This window comes from Phytophthora infestans, genomic scaffold, assembly GCF_000142945.1.
Source record: "Phytophthora infestans T30-4 supercont1.16 genomic scaffold, whole genome shotgun sequence".
NCBI lineage: Eukaryota > Oomycota > Peronosporomycetes > Peronosporales > Peronosporaceae > Phytophthora > Phytophthora infestans.
This window is the reverse complement of record NW_003303743.1, coordinates 434,089-456,358: the sequence shown is the minus strand read 5'-3', so window position 1 is coordinate 456,358 and position 22,270 is coordinate 434,089. Positions and strand designations below refer to the sequence as shown.

Below are 22,270 nucleotides of genomic sequence, written 5' to 3'. Positions count from 1 at the left end.
GGTGAATACCGATTTCCTGTGAAAGCCCAGTAATTCCCACTTTGGTAACCGGGAATTGGGGGGCAGACGAGACTGGGGCCAAATTCAAAACAAGGTATTTTCTATTCGAGAGTCCCCTATCTTGTTTTGCACATGCAGATATTTCTCAGCTGTACCTGAATTATTCTTCGCGATCCGTGATTGGAGGAAAACTCAACTTCTTAGCTTTTCAGCCTTTTAACTGAGAAAAACCGGTACTTCATTTCAGTACCGATATTAGTACTTGATCCATGCGGAGGTCGCTTAAGTACGACGTCGGCTGGTTGAATGGCGAGCGATAGTCTGCGATAGTCTGGGGCGGTGTCATTGGTTGTTCCTTTTGATCGCCGTGGTCTTCCCAATAGTATATCTGTAGCTGACGATGTCGGCCGTGGACGTGGCTTCCTCCTCCTCTCCTGTCGAGACCGACGACGCCGGCAGGACGATGGTGGCCGTGGGCGGCATGCAAAACATGGCGTGGGCCTCGGACACTTCCAAGTTTGGTTTCAAGATGCTGGTCAAGATGGGCTGGTCGGCCGGGAAGGGTGTGGGTAAGGAACTACAGGGTCAGGCCACGCACGTCAAGATTGCACGCCGCTCGGAAAATTTGGGCGTGGGCTGCAGTCTCAAGCAGGCGGAAGTCCAGGGCTGGTCGCAGACGGCTGGTGGCTTCGCGGACGTGCTCAAGACGCTCAACAAGTCGTACGGCAGTAAGTCGAGCTCGGATGCAGACAGTTCGGACGAGGGATCCAACAGCAGCAGCAGCAAAAAGGCTAAAAAGACCAAGAAGGAGAAGAAGATCAAAAAAGAGAAGAAAGTTAAAAAGGAGAAGAAGGCTAAGAAGAGCAAAAAAGCTAGCGGCGAAAAGGCCACTGTCTCGAGACGGCTGCACTACCGCAAGCGTCAGTCCAACAAGGACGCCAAGAACTACGGCGCAGTCGAGATGGCGGCCATCCTGGGCGTCGCGTCCTCGACCTACAAACCAGCTGCCGAGTAGACCAGACTGTCCTTCCTTTCTTCAAGTTCTTCCAGCGCTGCTGACGCGTCTGGTAAACGACTATTTAGAGCCTGTCAGGCCAATACATAGCAAACTTTCATTGACACTGTGTGTTCCTTGACATGCACCATTAATATTTGAGGCTTCGTAAAACGCTCTTCAATTCAATGGCTTGAAAATTCTTGTATAATATGATTACCTCTACCTTTCAGATATCTATGTAAAAACTGTTAAATCCGATATTGATGGCCACTGGTTGTGAAGAGCCATTGCGGCATTGGCCAGTGGAGCAGGATGGCGAGCGTATTTGTGCGCAATCTGCCGTTTGGCGTGACGCAGGAGGAACTGGAGCACGTGTTCAGCGAAATCGGCCCCGTTAGGAAGATCGATGTCATCAAGGATAAGGGCAAACGCAAGAGCGAGATGCTCACGCGCGGATTCGCCTTCGTGAAGTTGTACGTCTTCAGTTGGTAATGGCGAGAACATTGGCAACATTAACACTCATGCTACGGATACCGCAGTGCCGTGGAGAGCGATGCAGCGGTGGCCGTCGAGAAACTTAACAAAACGGACTTCCAGGGACGCAAGATGCTCATCGGTGTGCTTGCTAGGCTTAATAAAGACCTGAAAGCATTGACTGACCATTTCAATGCTTTGATAGACTATGCTATGGAGAAGGGAAAGCGTCGTGGACTGCCTGGAAAGGAGAAACCTGCTACTGATGAACCCAAGCAGGACGAGAAAGAACAGGAGGATGTACCGATGGGGCAACCTGCACTGCCAGACGAGGTTGAGAAGGCCACGCAGGAGCGGAAGGCTGCGAAAGAAGCGCGTCGCGCTGCTAAGGCTGCCCAGAAAGCAGCGAAAGCAGAGGCCAAAGCTAAGAAAGAGACCGAGGAGATACCGATCGCAGCTGAACTGGAAGAGAAGACTGAACCCAAACAGGAACCCAAGGTTGAGCTCTCGCCTGCCGCTCCCGCTGCTGACTCTGCTGCTTCTTCTAGCCACGTACAGAGTGAGCGAAACGCGCGTCGTCGTCAGCACCGCGAGTTCTTGCGCGATGTGGAGCGTCGTAAGGAGGAAGAGGCCAGTGTGGAGCAAAAGTCGGTCCTGGTCTTCGGTCTGGGCGCTGATGTGACCCAAAAGCATGTGCTTAAAAAAGTCAAGAAGGTTGGCGCTGTAGCGAAGGTTGAACTGAAGGAGGAGACTCGCACCGGCAAGACGTACGCCTTGGTGCAGTTTAAAACGACGAAGGACGCAGCTCTGGCTGTTGCAAAGTTGGATCACCACATCTTCAAGGGATCCGTGCTGCAGGTCAAGATTGCCGCGAAGGCCGTGGTGGTCGATGATAAGGAAGCTGCTGGCAAGCCTGGTCTCCCGAAGCGAGCTGTCGAGACTGAGGGATTGCGTCTTATAGTACGCAACTTGGCGTTCCAGACCACTGACACGGACCTGGAGAAGCTCTTCGAGGTGCATGGTCCGCTGTTCGAGGTTCGCGTCGTGCGTATGCCCGTGGAAGAGGACACGAAGGAGAGCGAGGAGGCCGATGGAGAGACGAACGCTGAGCCGGTACTTGGTCGCAGTCGTGGCTTCGGTTTTGTGCAATACCGTGATGTGGCTGACGCTCGTGCAGCTGTGGAGAAACTCAATGGAACGAAACTCAAGGGCAGAGAGATGATTGTCGACTTTGCGCTGTCCAAAACCAAGTATCTTGAACAGCAGAAGAAACACGAGGAGGAGGCAGTGGCTGCTACGGAAGGAGACGAGGAGGACGAAGAGGCTAATAGCGGAGACGAAGATGAAGATCAGCTCGAAATGGCTACGGACGGTGAGGCTGGCGCTGGATCTGAAGACTCGGACGAAGAGGATGGAGAGGAGGAGGAGGAGGAGGAAGCTGCTTCTGCTCCCAGGGAGGACACAGAGGCCCAACGTGATCGCACACTGTTTATCCGCAATCTGTCCTTCCAGACGTCAGAGGACGGACTGCGCGAATTCTTTCAGGCTTTCGGTGCTGTCGAGTATGCCCGTGTAGTGTACGAGAAGGGCTCCGGGCTGTCCAAGGGCGTTGGCTTCGTTCGCTTTAAATCGGCTGACGTGGCTGCAGAAGTTCTGAAGCGTGGGGAGCAACCGCAAGGTGACGAGAAGAAGAAGCACAAGAAGGATAAGAAGAAGAAGGATAAGGTGTTCACGCTGTCTGCGTTGGCGGCCGGTGGCGATGATGCCTTGACTCTGGACGGCCGTCAGCTTCTTCTGTCCCGTGCTGTGTCCAAGACGGACGCTGAGCATTTGGCTGACTCCAATGCCCGTGAACGTCGTCGTTTGGACAAGCGTAACTTGTATCTGGCATACGAAGGCACGCTTAACGTCAACAAGATGGCAGATGCCGAGCTGGAGCTGCCAAAGATGGACATTGACAAGCGTCGTCGCGCCATCCGCGAGAAGAAGCTGAAGCTCCAGAACCCCATGTACTTCGTGTCGCCCATGCGTCTCTCTGTTCGTAACTTGTCGACTGCGCTGGACGACCGTAAGCTCAAGAAGCTTTTTCATGACGCAGCAAGTGCTGGCGTTTGTGCTGGTAACGTGGATCGCACCGAGATTAAACCAGAGTTGCTTCCGAAGGGGAACCCTCCGGTCAAAGTCCGTATGGCCAAGGTGGTGCGTGACATGGAGTCTGCCAAGGCTGGAAAAGATCCGCGTTCGCGTGGCTACGGCTTTGTGGAGTTTTCCGAGCATTTGCACGCTCTGGCCGCTCTGCGTATCCTCAACAACAACCCCAAGTACACGTCGTACGCTGCTGGCCGAGGGCCTGCTTCTGGAGCTCCTGACAGCACAAAATCACGTCTCATTGTGGAGTTTGCTCTGGAGAACCACGGGAAACTTAAGCTGCGTGAAAAGCGAGCTGCCGACGCTGCTAAGAAGCGCGAGGAGGAGCGTGCGTTGCAGGAAGCACAGGGCGAGGACGGTGACGACGCTGAAAAAGCCAAGAAGAGCCGTGGACAGCGTCAGCGCGAGAAGAAGAAACTGCGCTCACAGGCGAAGGCCGAAGCAAAGGCGGAGACGGATCAGGGCAAGACACAGAAGTCCAAGAAGACAGCGAAGGTTGAAAAGGTGGTGAAGCAGCAGCTCAAGAAGCGGAAACGTGTTGAGCCTCCGCGCGGTGATGCTGCAGATGACGCTTTGGCCTCTCTTGAGACCGCTCACATGGCCAAGAAAGGCAAGACGTTGTCTCGTAGTCAGCGAAAGCACGCGAAGGAGTTGGAGAAGGAGAAATCGTTCGACGAGATGGTGCGTAGCTACAAGAAGAAGATTTTTGGTGAGAAGCCTGTGGTGGCAAAGGGGGACGATAGCACCAAGAACTCCGACCGCTGGTTTGACTAGTTTGACCCACTTAGTCCCTGACCACGCCAAGATGTCAGCCAGGAGTCCACGCACAAATATAGACTGCTTACATGTACATTAGTCCATGTCCTTCTTGACGGCTCCGTCCACCACGTTCTGATCTTCCTACCGCTAGATTTAGCAGGCGATCGATACCTATAAGTACGCTTTAAAGACACGCTTCCCTGTTTCCTCAGACCCTTAGCACGAGTAAACAGCAGTCGTCTTCCACATTCTTCCCTGTAGATGAACACAATCTTGCGACGACTTTCAGAACCTGATTCTGCTTTTGTGTCGGTAGGGCATGAGCGCCGACGCCCAGGCGTGCCTAGATTCGTTTGCGTTTTTCTCCAATACCCCTCTTGTGGTGCAGCAGCCTCCTGCACGTCGACTGCTAGTCGTGATTCCTTTACGGCGTGAGTGTTGCTCTCGGTCATGCGACTCCAGTGCTCGCGTCACGTATTTTACCGCTCTAACGAGTACAAGTATCCATCCGGCTCAAGCAGGTGTAGCTTTTGTCGAGTCGCGTGGTGTGGTGCTATTCGAAGCGGGACAACAACGTGCGCAGCTTGCAGTGGAGGTCCTCCCAGCTCTAGCAGACTCGGGTACACTAGCGCAGCGGGCGTTTGCAGTAAGACTCGAAGCGCCGATGAATGCGTCCACAACAGCTCGTTTATCAACCGAGATTATAATGGAGTCGGCATCTCTATCGAAGAGCACAAACATTTCACCTGGGTCGACTTTAGCTTCTTTGGTTATTATGATGGGGATCATTTCTGTTGCCGGGCTTGTAGTGCTCGCAGCGTACTGGTTTCAAGTACGCTGCAGCCTTCCTCGTCGGGCTCGATCGTTTGAGTACAAGCTCGTGTTGCTGCCTCGTCGTCGCTCCGGAACGAGCGAAAATTTTCTAGTCTCAATCGGTGACAGCACACCGAAGAAGAGCAGCAAGCGTCGCACACCTCGTCGCGTCAGCTCCTTTAAGAATTGGAAAACATTCATCGAGCGCTGCTGTTCGGACCACGTCGTTCCTGGAGTTGAAATGAAGGACAAGCAAGACAAGGAAAAGAAATTGTCGGAAGACGCTGACGACGACATCGAGTTGGAAAGAGGGCTGATACAGCATCTAGCTTCCATCCAGAGTCCCAGTCCCAGCTATTAATACATGTATTGACATCTGGATTGAAAACGAGATGAACAATGATGGCTACATCCATACTAAGTACGCGCGTTAATTAGGGGGAGTCGAACATTAAGAAATGATCCAAAAAAATAAGCAGCGACGTGTCCAATTTGTAAGCGGAGGAGTCGAACATTAAGAAATGATCCAAAAAAATAAGCAGCGACGTGTCCAATTTGTAAGCGGAGGAGTAGGTACACAATTACTGAGCAAACAGTAACCATAGAGGCCCAATTTCGCACTTAAGAATTGACAATTTGCATTCTCTAAAGCGACTACTCGCACAGACACTGCTGTGGCACCGCCACAGGCTACAGGGGCGTGTGCCCTATGCACGCTACGAGTGCAGCCTAAGATGCCGCATGGCGCGTCACCGGGCTCTCCGACCTTCTACACTACGTAGAGTAGGTGCCATTGGCGCCCTACCGAGAGCTGGTTGGTGCGCTTCAGTATCTTGTAAGGGGCTGTTTCATTTGAGATTAAGTAGAATAAAAAAAAGATAATCTAACCTAGCCTTTTATGACAAATGCTTTGATTTCATTGGCTTAGAAGTTATTCTCGGATTGTCTTTATTCTGACTTTGAAAGTCAGAATAACTTTAATCCCGGGAATAAAACTGCACAAGCTGATACCTATCGGTGGCCAGCCATGGACCATGGCTGTAGGCGTACGCTGGCATCAATCGCTCGAGTAGACGTGCGAGGCGACGTTTGGTGTAGGTAGGGATGCGTGGAATGCTTAAACATCCGACAAACGAAGCAAACATGACCTGCATCTCCTCGGGTGGCGATGCGCCCAAGGCACTCGATTTGGTACCGCCTTGTCCGCGAGCTTTTCGTAGATGGCGACGTATCAACACGTTCATAATCAATTTACACCCGTAGGAAAGCGATGGATGCAGTGTGGTGCGCAACAATATCCCAGATGAGGCTGAAGCGAGCGCGCAGCACGCTCCATTAGCGGCACGTAGTACATGTAGCTCTTCGGTAGGGAATTGTATACCTTCAAAAGTTGATATCACTTTTCCACGAGATCAACTTATTCCAAATCTGTTTCGTTTGATTCGCTATTCCTGCGAAAATATTCCGCTACTTATTCTCAAATGAAACAGAGCCTAAGTGCCCCAAGACCTGACATCGCACACGCAACCAGACATCTCGGGAAATACCTAGCCAGCTACGACCATACTTACTACGCACAAGCGAAGCGGGTATTGCGCTACCAGCATGCTACACGTGACTTTGGTCTTGTGATGGATGTTTCGTCAGCAAGTGATCTACGTGTGGGTTGTTTTTCGGATGCTGACTATGCTAATGACCCCGTTGACCGCCGCAGCATCAGTGGATACGTGACGACAACGGACAAAAATGTCGTATCCTATGCATCAAGAAAACAAGAAATTAATGCTCAGAGCACATGTGAAGCTGAGTACGTTGCAATGGCTGAAGCTACAAAGGACTTGCTGTGGCTTGCAGGGCTCTGCCGAGAACTTGCGTGGAAACACACATTACCTGTACTACTCGAAGATAACCAGGGAGCCATCTCTCTAGCGACTAAACCCGGCAAGCACAGCAAGCAAAAACACATTGACAACAAATACCACATGGTGCGGAGGAACGTGGAAGTACAATGGATCATTACGCAACACATCGGAACGGAGGACATGGTTGCAGACATCATGACCAAGCCACTTGCGGTGGTCAAGTTCTCTCGATTTCGAAAAATGCTGAAGGTACTGCCTATTGTGGCAGACAGTGACATGGCCGCTACTGTAAATGAGAAGGCTATATCTGCGTCAACTGCAATGCATGATACCCTGACTGCGTCACCTGCGATGCGGTCAAGTACGACGGATTAAGACATTACTGACGATGATGGCATGTAGTGTGCCTGTGTGCCGACTGGTTGAACCAGTTCTGTGTAGCTGTACCACGACACTAGCATGCAATCAACTGCGCTGGACTTCCGACATGTGCGTTTCGAGTGGGGGACTCAGCAGCTAGCAAATTGGCTATCGTACGACTATTCTTAGTGGTGTGTATGGATGAAGCGATGTGATCGCGTCGATTCGGCACTGCATCGCCGAGATCAAGTGGGAGTGTGAGATGCTATCCTGCTACTGTGAAATGCTACTTGCTACCGTCTGCTAGTGTCCAGTGCCAGACGTCATTGCCACTGCCCAAGACACTGGCAATGCCAGCACTACCGATCCGACCTACAATCCTACGCGTGTCTATGCAGTCGTACTGCATCCCGGCGTACCGATCTGCAACGCGCTCACGTGCGAGCTGCGTGCGGAAGATACCAAGGACTGTATGAAGGACGACATTGGTGGCGGTGAGCAACTGCAACTGCGTTGCAGGTGATGGTGAAATACTTAGCTTTCTATAGACTATCTTAGGTTGAGTATGTGCTAATCTAACTTTGCGGAACATGGAGGTTCAGGTGCTTGGCAGCTCTCACTCTCACAACTGTTTTTGCTATGCTGCGCGCACATCGAGTGAGAGGCAGCAAGCACCAGAACTCCGTGGTCCTGTCGTGGTACTTTGCCCGGCACTCACGTGTCCTACATATTAATTCCTATTACTCTACGCCTACTGCCCTACAAGTCTGTAGGTACTGGGTCGTAGCAGGAACAAACACCTTTGAAGTGGTCCGATCCTCAGGCGTAGTACACCCATTGCACGTCTCCATGTGAAATCGCTTGAGTACTTCAAGCACGTACTGTTTCTGGCAGTAGATAATTTGTCGACTGAGTCGGTTGATCAAGATCTCCACACCTAGTAAGTACTTCTCGGCTCCTATGGTCGTGAGCTCAAAAATTTCTTGCTGGGCGGCGGCAATTCGAACACACAGCTCACGTGGACCCATTAGCAGTAGGTCGTTCACGTATACAGCTAAAACCATAGTCATTTCACCATCCTTCTTCAGTGCGTACAAGCCGTAGTCCGACTCCTGTCTCTCAAGCCCTAGTGTCAGCAACTTGGCATGTAGAGTTCGGCTCCATACGTTAGGTGTTTGTTTAAGTCCATAGAGGATCTTCAAAAGCTTACAGATAAACGCTGGCCCATCCGTTTGAAAGCCTGGTGGTTGCTCCATGAAGATCAACTCATAGAGGTCCCCATAACAAAACGCGGTCTTTACATCGTACTGGAGGACTTCCCATCCTCGTTGAACTGCGAAGTAGAAAGCGACACGGATCATTTTACATCGGATTACCGGTGCGTAGGTCTCACTGTTGTTCACACCCAGTTGTTGTTTGAAGCCATGAATCACGAGACGAGCTTTGAATCCTATTCACTCGCCCTCGCTCGTCACGACTAATAGCGAATATCCATCTGCACGAAATAACCTTGACGCCCTTAGCTGCCGCACGTGGCACCAATTTCCATGTCTTATGTCGTTTCAGTGACTGTAGTTCAGCAAGCATCGCAGCCCTCCACTGAAGTTAATGCTTACTCCGGCGTGCCTGCTTGTAGGCCGTCGGTATCTAAATGTCCATATTGATAGACATCACATTGCCCACCACATCGTCAAGAAGCCGTACATTTGGCTTTTGCGTTCGTCGAGGTTGCGTGAAACATGGTTGAACAGGAGGATCTCGAATCTCAAAGTCTTTCGTCACCTTCTTTCCCGTTTCAAGTTTCTTTCGCGTCTTTCGTTTTCGTCGCTTGCTGGACTTGGGTGCCGCAGATGGCTCCTTCGTCTCATCGTTCGTAGCAACTTCAACTGGTGCAGCTGAACCGGCTGGCGACTCTACCCTCTGCTCTTCAGGTAAGTCGTCTTTCGCACTCCCACTGGACTCATGTTCTTTGTCCTGTAGGTCATCAGCTATCGGCACCATCTCGAGCTGCTTCGTCACATTCGTAGACTCAGAGCTCCAACCAGGCAGGTACGTCTCCATACTAGTCTTGATGCTTACCACCGGAACACTATCGGGCAGCTGATGATCACCGTCGTGATATGCGTTCTCCAGGAGTTGCTTTACGTAAGTGCCGTCACTTGTAAACTCCTCGTAAACTCGCGTGTTTCGTCCACGTGCAGTCACGACTTGAGCCGTCTTCAAATCCAGAAATTTGTAGCGTTTGGTATCATGACTATAACCAAGTAATAGAGATAATCGTGCTCTCGGTGAGACGTGGTACGGTTCGGGGAGCCGGCAGGCTCCGACGACTCGTCCTGTCCGTCGTTCTGCATTGAGAAAAGGAAGAACGCCTACGGACACCGGAGTAGCAAGGCAGAAGCCTTACAGGGACTTGAGGGGCTTGGCAGCGCAGTGGTGGATTCGGAAGTGAGACTCTAGGAGCCCCGAGTGCGCGCAGCGCACTCCACCTTCGCCGTACCCTCGCAGCCCGTATGTTTATATTACTGTTAGAGCCCTCTTTAGCTGATCTTGTGCTGGCCGTTGAGTGTGCGCAGCAGCACTCAGGAGTCTTGTCCGCAGGACAAACTCTGCAACAGGCAGCGCCTGTGCAACGGCAGCAACGGCAGGGGTTCCGTCCGCAGGACGGCTTCAGCAGCAGGCAGCGCCTGCATAATCGCAGCAAGCTGGGACAGCGCAGCGTCCCGTTCCGGCACGTTGAGCGGTGCGGCGCACCAGCTTCAAGTGGCTTCTCCAGTGCTTCCAGGCTGGGCTTCGGCGGCGCCAGCGGCGCTCCAGCACTGGTCTCCTCTCTGGTAGTGCAGCATACCCAGCGTGGTATCTCCCACTCCCACTCGCACTCGACGCGCGTCGAGGCTTCGCAAGTGTCGAGGGCGGACAGGACTTGTAAGATCAACGCAGGATCTTAACAGGAACCGGAGGCACCTGATCGCAGCAGGTCTCCGTAGCTTGAGCAATCAGCATTTGTAGCATAGCTTGAGGCTTCAGTAATACAACGTTTACCATTACTCGTCCACACCGTCTTGGCATTCCTCAGCGTTTGTAGCTAGTGCTGCATAAGCAGTAGCAGCAGATGAGGGCAGGCTGATAGGCATCACTTTCAGCTGGTCGCGAAACTGGCTGAATTTGGCACGTGCAAGTGGCTTGGTCATGATGTCAGCCGTGTTATCGTTGGTGGGCACATGCAGTGTCTTCAATTTGCCGTCTTCGACCATGTGACGAATAAGGTGGTACTTGTTGCGAATGTGTTTTGTGTTTGAATGTTTTCCAGGTTTCTCGGTCAGGTACAGCGCCGCCTGGTTATCACCGCGCAGCAGTGGTGTGGCCGCAGGCCACTTCAGTTCCTCACACAAATCCACGATCCACAGAATGTCCTTGACTCCTTCGTTCATTGCAACGTATTCCGCCTCCGTGCTCGACTGGGCGTTGATACCCTGTTTTCTTGAAGCGTAGGAAATGACGTTTCCATCAAGTAGGGTCACGTAGCCAGAGACTGACTTGGAATCATCAGGATCATTCGCGTAGTCGGAGTCCGTAAACGCAGTAATACAGACGTCCGTGCCGAGCACTACATCCATGTGCAATGCGTAGTCTCGTGTCTGCAGCAGGTAACGCAGCACCCGCTGGGCTTCTCGGAAATGGCTCTCTGTGTAGCATGACAGATACTTCCCAAGATGACGGACTGCGTGAGCAATATCCGGTCGCGATCCGGATACAAGATACTGCAATCCTCCAACCAATTCACGGTAAGGCATGTCGACAGGCTTATCTTGGTTCTTGGCTTGAGCTCTGGATTCAGTCGTCGCTTGAGGTGTCCAGCAGCCGTAGGAGCTAGCCAGTCCAAACTTCTTTAACAGCTTGTCAATATGAGATCGTTGACTGTAGATTACCTTGTTGTTGATAGCGTCCAAAGTAATCTCGATCCCAAGCAGGTATTTTGCCTCGCCCATGCTAGTCAATGTGAATTTGGCTTCTAGTTGCGCAGCAACCTTGGTAAACAGCGCCGCTGGTCCCATTAGCAGTAGGTCGTCAACGTAGACGGTCAACAGCATGTCGACCTCATCGTTGCTGTATTTCACATAGAGTCCGTAGTCACTGTCAAGTCGTGTGAACCCGAGGTCCACCAGAAAGTCGTGCAACGTCTTGTTCCATACTGCAGGAGCTTGCTTTAATCCATACAGTGACTTGATCAGTTGGCAAATCATTTCACCTCCAGTTAATCCTTCAGTAGATCCAGCAGGTATCTCCATGAAGATTCGTTCCTCCAATCGACCGTAAAGAAAAGCAGTTTTCACGTCGTATTGGTAGACATCCCAGCCACGTTTCCTAGCGTAGAGAATAGCAGCTCTGATGGTCTCGAATCGGATCACTGGGGCATAGGTTTCCAGATAGTTAACACCAAAGCTTTGTTTAAAGCCGTGAATGACAAGACGCGCCTTGAATCTCTTGATTCGTCCTTGGGCATCTCGTTTAACCGTGTACACCCATTTGTTTGTGATCACAGTTTGCGACTTGGCTTTGGTTCTCGATACAAGCTTCCAGGTCCCATGCTGGCGCAGCGACGTCAGCTCGTCATTCATGGCTACTTCCCACTCCGGCCAGAAGTTGCTCTTTTTGGCTTGTTTGTAAGTGGTAGGGATTGGAATATCTTGCTTCGAGTTGATGACTGACCCAACGATGTACTCCTTCAGGTGAGCAGGCAGCTTCTTCGCGCGGCGAATAATATTTGCTCTTGGCTCTGCAGTAGCAACTGCAGGCAGATTCTTTGAAGGTGTGTATGCTTCGTTGTCATTTGCTTTCCGTTTCACTAATCGGCTTGCCGTTCTAGTCTTTGTCTGCGCAGCAGATCTCTTCAAGCAGCTTGCTTTAGAAGCGTTGGACGGCGTCATCGACAGCTGAGCGGGTACGTCTTGCTCTCCCACTTGCTCTGGACTGGCTACTAACTCGGTCTGTTTATCAAGTCTTCCAGCATTCGGCAATACGGACGATCGCAGCGGATCTCCGGCATCGGGAAAGAGACGGTCTTCAAGCGAGTTCACGATCGGCACTACCGGAATCTCATCAGGTAAGTCGGCGTTACCATCCTTGTAGGTGTTCAACAGTAGCTGCTTCACGTAGGCTTGAGCAGCAGTAAATCTCTCATGACACAACACGTTTCCACTTCGCTTTTGAATGACGCAGCCGGTCTTCAAATTCAACAGCTTGTAGCCTTTCGTGTTTGTAGAGTAGCCGAGGAAAAGAGCCAACTCAGCACGCGGGTCGAGTTTGTCTCGGGTAGACGTCCTTTCCTTCGGAATGTGCGAGTGCACCAAGCAACCCCAGGTTCGCAGGTACCGGAGCGTAGGTTTCTTGTCGTATAGAGCTTCAAAAGATGACTTACCATCCAGCGCAGCTGTAGGTAGCAGGTTCACCGTGTCCACGACATGGAGGAGAGCTTCTCCCCACAACAAATCGGTCTGACTTGCAGCATGTAGCACAGCACGTAGTCGCGGTAGTACGAGTCCGTTCGCTCGCTCGACGATAGCATTCTCCTCAGGAGAATAAGAGTTGGTGCTCTCACTCTGGATGCCAAGCTCTTCGCAGAAGTCTTTCAGTCTGCCGCTCAGGAATTCGCCTCCTTGGTCTGAATGCAGCGTGACCACCGAGCGCGACTGTCTCTTGAACTTATTGTTAAGTCTTAGAATCAAAGTCTTGATCTTGTCCTCTGCATCGTTTTTGTTTGCAAGTAGATAGCACCACTTGTACCGCGTAGCTTCGTCTACTACCAACAAGAACATCGTTTCACCTGTGATCGTCTCGTCGCCGACGGAACAAAGATCCACAGAGAGCTTCTCCAGCGGGTGTTTACGACGTTCTGGATTACGTTTGTAGGACATGCGCTTAAGCTTAGCAGTAATGCAGGGTACACAGTCGTAGGCAGAAAGCGAATTCGCATTGATCTTAACACCGAAGTCGGCCTTGCTGGCTGCCAACTCTCGAATTGTCTTCATGTTCACATGGCCTAAGCGGTTGTGCAATAATCCCATCATGTTGGTACGGGCTTCCACCGCAGCAACAAGTCTGTGTGAACGCTTCGTTCGTAGACGATAGAGCTTATCATGTTGATCAAATCGCAGCTTGATCTCGTTCTTGGTTAGCCATGCAGTTCGCTGATCCTCACTGATATTCACGACAAAGCCGCAGGCTTGCATGTAACCAAGACTTATGAGGTTAACGTGAGCATTCGGTGAGTAGTGCACGTCATCAAGGCGCCGAGGCTCCCACTGGCCTGAGAGCTGGTTGTTTACGCGCATCACGACACTCCCGCTCGCATTTAAAATCTCTGTTTGGCCAAGGGCCATCTTTAGTTCTCCAGAGACTCCACGTTCAACGTAGGAAAAGCACGACAGATCTCCACAAAGATTTACTTGCGATCCGCTGTCAAGTAGCCATTCCATTTCATCCGGTGCCAAATCCAGAAAACAGTTGTCATCATGACTGCCCATAACCATGCTAACCAATCCCCCTCGAGCTTCAGCAGGAGATTGTAAAGGTGTAGAGGTAGGCGAGAACTGTTCTTCATCCACCGCAGGCGCAGGAGGCTTCGTTTCCAGCTCATCACGTAGCTGTCTTGCCGCTTGTTCACCAAGAACATGACGAACTTCATCGAACGTAAAACCAGCAGCAGCGGATTGAGGTTGTTGGTGCGCAGCACCACCCATAATGTTCGTGAATACACCACCAGAGAAAGCTTGTACTCGCTGGTTTCTTTCCTGGTTTCCAGCAGCTTGCTGGTTCGCTCCTTTGCATTCTCTGTCGCCCTTCCAATGTCCCTTCTGTCCACGTCGAGTTTTTCTTCCTAGCCATAATGGAAGTCCTCGAGCCTGTAGACGAGTTACTTGAGACGGAGCGACTGCGGTTACCACCGTATCTGCCACCTCGCTGGCGTGGCTGTTTCCCGTTTCCACTCCGCTGAGTGAAGTTGGTTTGTAGTTGAGGCCGTCCGCTGGATAGCCCTCTTCCACCGCTAGAAGCACCGCCGCTGGCAGCTGTGCCATGTTGCTCGCGGGCACGGGCGGTCATCTCGGCGTTTACCAATTCTGCACGTGACGCATAGATAGTGAATTCATTTGGTTGAATACCACGGCGGGTTACGTCGTCGGTGATCTTAGGGTAGACATTCATGGCGTTGGTGAGCATCAACCTTGCCACACGACTGTCATGCATAGGATCATTGTTTTCAGCAAGGATGCGCTGCATCCGGAGCAAGTCCTTAATGTATTCTTCCACAGTTTCATCTGACTGGAGCTTCCGAGCGTAAAGGTCCGCCATCACCATGTCAGTGTTAACACCAGGTCCACGACCGAAATCCTGGAATATACGGTCCCAAAGCAGTATAGGATCCGCCCTGAACACGATGTCCTCGTAGCGTAGTAGAACCTCGTCGGAAATGCACGACACCAGCAGTCCTTGGGCTTTGCGACGTCGAACTCCCCAACAATTCTTCTGGGCAGGTGTCATGTTGTCGCGCAGCGGCTCATTGCCCTGCACCAGCTGCTCCAAGCGAGACATACCAAGTCCGGCCATAACACGCATGCGCCACGTCGGATATTCCGACGGCTGGGAAAGCTTCTTCCCTACGTCGAACTTAGTGATTGCTTCGATCTTAGGCATGTCTTCTTCTTGTTCTTGCACGCAGGCAGGATTCACGTCACCAGCAGGTACGTGTGCTTGGTAGATGTTTGCAGGTTGTCCGTAGTTCAGAGGACGCGACTGAGGCTGAGTGATCGAACGCGGCCGATCTCCGTAGCTTGTCTGCGAGCTTAGCTGCGCTCCAGGAAGCCGAAAGTCTTGTGAGGCTCCGTCGCTGACGGAGCGTTGGACAGCCAACGGGATTGCTAATGGCGTCAGTTCTCCAACTTGAGATTGTGACAGGCTTCTGTCACAGCCAACCGATGGTGTGCTTACCCCCAAATCTTGGTGCTGATTGGTCGATGTTACCGTAGGGTTTGGGCTCATAACCTGAGACGTGGTACGGTTCGGGGAGCCGGCAGGCTCCGACGACTCGTCCTGTCCGTCGTTCTGCATTGAGAAAAGGAAGAACGCCTACGGACACCGGAGTAGCAAGGCAGAAGCCTTACCGGGACTTGAGGGGCTTGGCAGCGCAGTGGTGGATTCGGAAGTGAGACTCTAGGAGCCCCGAGTGCGCGCAGCGCACTCCACCTTCGCCGTACCCTCGCAACCCGTATGTTTATATTACTGTTAGAGCCCTCTTTAGCTGATCTTGTGCTGGCCGTTGAGTGTGCGCAGCAGCACTCAGGAGTCTTGTCCGCAGGACAAACTCTGCAACAGGCAGCGCCTGTGCAACGGCAGCAACGGCGGGGGTTCCGTCCGCAGGACGGCTTCAGCAGCAGGCAGCGCCTGCATAATCGCAGCAAGCTGGGACAGCGCAGCGTCCCGTTCCGGCACGTTGAGCGGTGCGGCGCACCAGCTTCAAGTGGCTTCTCCAGTGCTTCCAGGCTGGGCTTCGGCGGCGCCAGCGGCGCTCCAGCACTGGTCTCCTCTCTGGTAGTGCAGCATACCCAGCGTGGTATCTCACACTCGGCTCCAATTTTTCCTTCTTTTGTTTAGACTCGGGAGGGACACGCACGTGTGCCAAGCATCCCAAGTCCGCAGCTCATCCAAATCAGGTGTCACACTGTACAGCTTCTTGTATGGCGAGACCAGTCCTAGCGGTTTATTTGGTAGCTCATTCAGTGTCGTAACAATTCGAAGAAGTGCTTCTCCCCATAGCATGTTAGGAAAATGTGTAGCGGTTAGCATAGCACGGATGCGAGGCAGCACGGTGCCATTCGCTCGCTCCACCACACCATTCTCCTGAGGAGAGTAAGCATTCGTGAACTGCTGCACAATCCCATGCTCATTGCAGTAATCTCTCAGCGCATTACTGGTGAGCTCGCCATCCTGATCAGAGTGCAATCTCCGGACAGTGGACTTGGGAAACTGAGTCCGAAGTTGATGTAGCAAAATCTTGACGTACAGTGTAGCCGCACTTTTTCGTTCGAGTAGGTACGCCCACTTGAAGCGAGTAGCTTCATCAATGATTAGCAGGAACATATTTGCACCACCTTCCGTCGGTTCATTCATCGTGCATATGTCCATCATCAACATCTCTAGCGGTTCAGACTTCCGTTCAGGAATCCTCGCATAGGTCATTTGTTTAGTTTTGCTAGCAGCACACGCAACACACTCGTAGGAGCTCAGACCTTGTGCATTAATCTTTACTCCGACATCGAGCTTACTTGACAGCTCTCTCACAGTATCCATACTCATGTGAGCGAACCGCTGGTGCAGTAACTCCATCGTCTTTCTGCTGTCCATGTTGTTTGCGTGCTGCCATCACCATAACCCCTGACACTCGCTCTGCCTTCAATCGGTAGGTATTGTCTCGCATGGTAAACTTCAACGAAGTACCTGGTTTTGAAAGCCAAGCTGACTGCTGGTCATCCGAACACAGCAACTTGTACTTCCCAGCCGTCGGCAAGTGACCGAGGCTGATAATGTTCACCTTTGCATTAGGAGTGTAGACCCCATCCTCGAGAAGGCGATCTTCTTGTTCTCCAGTTACCTGGTTTACAATGCGTAGCAAAACAGATCCACACATAGCTGCATGTTTAGATGTTCTGTTGGCAAAGTCAAGCCGACTGGTGCGATCTTCTCGAATGGTAGTAAATAGAGACAAGTCTTCACAGACATTCGCCTGAGAGCCAGAATCCAAAATCCACTTCACCCAATCTGAGTCATCAGACTGCTTTCCTTAATTTCAACCAATCGCATTCACCTGCCGAATTTTACCGGTACCATCATTCCCACGATTTTCGCAGCGACGAGGCGAGTTTCCACGACGACTTGGCGACAAGTTCCGACGCTGGTAATCGTCTCGACGAAAGCGATCATTCAGTAGTGGCCCACGCGCAGGTGATGATCCACTACGCCATGGCTCTTGCGGCTGGGGTCCGTAGTGACTTGGCGGCTGGTTGTTCACTCGTGGCTCACGACGAGCATACCAGTTGCGACCACGCTGCGGTTATCTTCCTCTCGGTGAACGACTTCTTCCAGGCTGCGGTAATCTTCCTTGTTGCAGGTTCCGGGGCGGTGAGCGACTCCATCCTCGTTGCGGTGATCTTCCTCTTTGGAAGTTCCGCGGAGGTGAGCGGCTCCATCCTCGTTGTGGTAGTGAATGCTCGTCCTTGCCCAAATCCACTGCGTTCTAGCTCGACTAATGTTGGACTGATATACACGCCCGTAATCTTGTTCAGGTCCTTGACGTCCACGCCGCTCAACTTAAGGTCCACAATGATCATCCCCCGGCACAGGTGGGCCCACTTGTAGTCCACCTTTGTTGTACCATAGCTCAGATCCAGGTCCTTGCGAGCTCTGCATCAGTCCTTGACCCAGATAATACAGTGCAGTGCCCAAGGCAGGAGGTAAACCGAGCGACTGGCCACTCTCCCACTGGCTTTGCATCGCCGCTGGCACAGCAAGTTGCACCTCTTGGTGTCCTGTATGTACTTGTCCATCTTTTTGTTCTTGTTCTCCACCTTGCATATGGTTAACAGGAACGCTCAGTTGCAGTTGTTGCGGTGTCTTTGGCACGTTCGGGCGTACTGCATGTGTACGCATGGACTCGGGTCCGACTGCCGACGTATTCACCTCTCCAGCCCGATTCTCATCTCCAGCCTCACTGCTCGCAGGTGTTGTCACGGAATACACGGGAGACATGTGTGCGACTGACGCCGCACCACCATTGTTGCCATCGTTATTCTCCAGTCGTGTCGTCGCACACAGTGAGAGACCCGAAAATAGGGCTCGTTGCTCACTGTCAAACTGGGCAACTTCAACTTGTCTCACAGAGTTAATGAGGGAAGCCGGTGACTTCTTGTACTTCAACTTGTTCTTCAGGCTCTTGGCCAGATCAGGTCTGAGCTGCATTCCAGTCTGCGCAGTGCATTCCGCATACTAATGACCATCTTTATTGTAGTTAGCACAGGCCGTGTGCTGCTTCTTCTCAGCTGCAACCTTTGCCGTCTTGCGCTGGTTCTTCCCGCGTTTCTTTCCGGACACACGTCCACTTCCACTGTTGTGTCCATGTCCGTGGCCTTGACCTTGTCCTCGTCCTTGGCCAGTACCAACCTGCGCGACTTGCATCGTCCGCGTTGTAGGTCTGTTCGTTTGCTGTTGAAGCTGATCACGCTGATGTTCAGCGGAGCGCAGGCGCTGCAACGCCTCAGACAGCTTTAGGACACGTCGGTCATGTTGATTGGTACAGTCTGCGTGTTCACGCGCGAGATCACGAAATACCAACACGCAGTTTGATAGAAGTAGGCTTGCATGTTGCCATTCTTCAAATTCACCATTTCCTTGACGCAGGAGTGTCACCTTTCGTCCGATGCCCTCTACATACGCTGTAACGGACTCGTTCAGCTGTAACCGTCGAGTCACCAAGTCCTGTAGCAAGTAGTCAGGTTTGATGCCGTCTCCAGCCTCAAAGTGTTTAGAAATCGTTGAATACAGCGTTGCTGCCGCATCCACGTTGTCTTTTGTCTCGTCGATCTTGATCGTAACTCGTAAGTCCACAAATAGAGATAGGGCCAACGCTGAGAACGTCTTGTTCTTTCGCGTCGCAAAACCACTCATGATACTTGGGGCGACGTAGACCTTCTTCTTCGTCATATCGCTCTCCTCCATACGTAATGTCGCCCAGCGAGCGTGTCTCGAAGCAACGGCACCTCGCTTCGCCACGCCTTGTAGTCTTCTTTCTTATGAATCTTAGGCAACACGATGCTAGCAAAGTTGCGCAATGCCTTGGTGTGATCGGACAGCTCCTTGTCGTCGTACCGACCACCAGGGTTCATGTTGTCCAAGCTGCTCGCTCCTCAGCTCGTGTAGCTTCGTTCACTACCAAGAGATCCTTGGCTCGACGGTGGCGGTGGCGGAGGGGGCGGATTTTCAGCCAGCTCCGTTTCTTCGATTGTGTTCGAATTCTGCATACCTTCGAGCAACACTCGTAGCAACGGTCGCCCACCAGAAATTCCGACCAATGAGCGAATTAGTCGCTCAGCATCAGATTGCGATAATGTCGCATCATCCGGACCATTCAGTCTTTCGACCAATCCCGGGGAATCTTCTCCTTGATTCGTCAAAACTTCTTCTTGTGTGTTTTCCACACCAGAGTCCACGTCAGTCGATCGCTGCACCCTGATTGGGCTCATAACCTGAGATGACGCATGGCGCGTCACCGGGCTCTCCGACCTTCTATCAATACGTAGAGTAGGTGCCATTGGCACAGACTTGTAGGGCAGTAGGCGTAGAGTAATAGGAATTAATATGTAGGACACGTGAGTGCCGGGCAAAGTACCACGACAGGACCACGGAGTTCTGGTGCTTGCTGCCTCTCACTCGATGTGCGCGCAGCACAGCAAAAACAGTTGTGAGAGTGAGAGCTGCCAAACACCTGAACCTCCATGTTCTGCAAAGTTAGATTAGCACATACTCAACCTAAGATAGTCTATAGAAAGCTAAGTATTTCACCATCACCTGCAACGCAGTTGCAGTTGCTCACCGCCACCAATGTCGTCCTTCATACAGTCCTTGGTATCTTCCGCACGCAGCTCGCACGTGAGCGCGTTGCAGACCGGTACGCCGGAATGCAGTACGACTGCATAGACACGCGTAGGATTGTAGGTCGGATCGGTAGTGCTGGCATTGCCAGTGTCTTGGGCAGTGGCAATGACGTCTGGCACTGGACACTGGCAGACGGTAGCAAGTAGCTGCTCACACAGCCTTCTGTGTGGCATCTAGCTCCAACATGTGTGCTACACGACGCGCCTTGGGGCACCCGACTTTTGGCCGGAGACGGGTGCAGAGCGACGCAGTCATACACGAGCGTTCCTCCATTTCCATGCCGGGCTAGCCCATTTTAAATGTAAGCAGCCCCCGGCGGTGGCTTACTTTGAAAGTGAGCAGGTCGTTGTCAAACCTGTGAGCGTAATCCGAAGGAAATTTTGTCCACGCTTTTTGCAATGTTCGACTCCCCCTATTAGTCATACCCTGACTAATTGTGGTGTACAGATTGAAGCCCTATATATTTATTAGAGACCTTTCAAAGCGCTCTAGATTTGATTTTCAGTTTCCTTTTTATGCAAACTGAAACTAGAATCCTTGCCAGCCAAAGGTGCGTTTCGAACTGCCTCAGTTTCAGTTTGACGAGATTCAGACTAACGGCAATGACCGTGGAAGAAGCGATGCCAGACCCGGAGACTTATGCGCTCACACCGCTTGCCTTGCCCACGGACACGTCTCCCAGTGTACGTAAAAACTTTACAGTGACTGATGACTTTATTTTGCTCCGCTGTGCAAACTTAGGGAAGTCACGGGAGGCTGCCGTGGACACAGCAAATGGAATCATGAAGACCTTTGAGATTATAGCAGAAAAATGCCGCGCTGTTGACGGTTATTTTTAAGAAGGACGGACCGTCCCTGCGTACTCGCTTTGATCGGCTAGTGCGTATGTTCTGCGAGGCACAGAGAGCTTCTGTGCGGGCCTCTGGCACCACTGAAGAGTATCCCAAGAACGCGACGTACTGCTACAAGACATCGTAAGCCGTATGGACAATTGGAAGGAGCTGGCTGATGAAAAAAAGCCAAGGAAAAAGCGAGGAACCAAGGCATTGAGACGTCGGGAGAGCTGATGCGGAGGCTGGCTATAGGCGAGATGGACCAGATGGACGACGAGGAGGAGGATGAAAAGGGAGACGATGGCGGCGTCAGCGCAGCTGTGGGTGGAGATTCTACCGAGCAGCAAAGCGACGACAGTGTCAGTCGTCGCTGCTCAAGAGAAGCTCCTGTATCCGGCCGGAAGAGAGCAGCGACATCTGGAGCTCGTCGTGTCCAGAAAGTCAGCAAACGTGAGAAGCTAGGAGCCGTCGCTGCAAATAGCGACAGTCTTTATGCAGATACGGCTGTAGGCAGCAGTTGACCGCCCAAATTCATTGGCTACAGTGAAAAGCTTGGATGGCTCGGAAAGCCTGCGGCAGACCATTGCGAGAGCCTCAACGCTGGGGAGAGTGTCACCGGCCGGTGTAAGTAGTAATGGCTGGGGTAGCCGTAGCTTGATAGACAAACACTGAAGTTCGCGAATAGCGAAGTTGTAGCGAATACGAGCTGTAGCGTCATCCATGTCGAGGTCGAAGTGGTTGTCGAAATTGATGCGAGGACTACGCTCGAGAAGACGAAAGCAATGGTTCTCTTTGAGAGCGGACATTATGGCCAGGAATCGCCTCCTCTTGCCTCTAGCCGCTACCCAGGCGCTGCATATGATAATGGAAGCTTGGTCGGCCGTCAGTTTGGGCGACACGAACACCATCGTGGCCGGCACTGTGCCTCTGGCGCTTCACTCAAACTGAAAAGGGAGTTGAGCTAGAAGCCCCTTTTGCTCTACCGTAACCAGCGATAGAGTTGAGTTTCAGCCCTTCCGCGATTACGGTACTATCATTAGCTGAAACTGAAACTCAAATCACTGATTTTTTGGTCTTCGAAAGTTCTCTATTGTGTCTTCTAGTCTATTTTTTATTGCCGGTTCGATAACTGTTCTCATCAAACCATCGACGAACCATCGAAACTGTAATATATCATACATGTATATGCTCGTTCGTGGTGCACAAAGCGTTTTGCACTCAGGACTACAATGGCAGACACAACAGGAAGCGACGGCGGTGCTCCTACCGCCACCTCGCAAGGCCGAGCTCGAAACAAGTGCACGAGTACACGCTCAGTACCT

General features: G+C 52.0%; 3 protein-coding genes across 3 annotated transcripts; all 3 read left to right on the top strand.

Annotated features, from left to right (window-relative positions):
* Positions 1-334: 334 nt before the first annotated feature.
* Positions 335-1,116, top strand: PITG_08709 (uncharacterized protein; the record flags this gene model as incomplete). Its single annotated transcript, XM_002902747.1, has 1 exon — positions 335-1,116. The coding sequence occupies one exon, from the start codon at positions 401-403 to the stop codon at positions 1,013-1,015; it is 615 nt and encodes a 204-aa protein (XP_002902793.1).
* A 193-nt stretch (positions 1,117-1,309) lies between these two features.
* PITG_08708 (uncharacterized protein) lies at positions 1,310-4,393 on the top strand (the record flags this gene model as incomplete). The annotated part of the gene is made up of 2 exons (XM_002902746.1): positions 1,310-1,470; positions 1,537-4,393. The coding sequence occupies 2 exons, from the start codon at positions 1,310-1,312 to the stop codon at positions 4,391-4,393; spliced, it is 3,018 nt and encodes a 1,005-aa protein (XP_002902792.1).
* A 304-nt stretch (positions 4,394-4,697) lies between these two features.
* On the top strand, positions 4,698-5,248 carry PITG_08707 (uncharacterized protein; the record flags this gene model as incomplete). Its single annotated transcript, XM_002902745.1, has 3 exons — positions 4,698-4,967; positions 5,013-5,089; positions 5,212-5,248. 3 exons carry the CDS (start codon positions 4,698-4,700, stop codon positions 5,246-5,248), a joined length of 384 nt encoding a protein of 127 aa, XP_002902791.1.
* Positions 5,249-22,270: the final 17,022 nt, after the last annotated feature.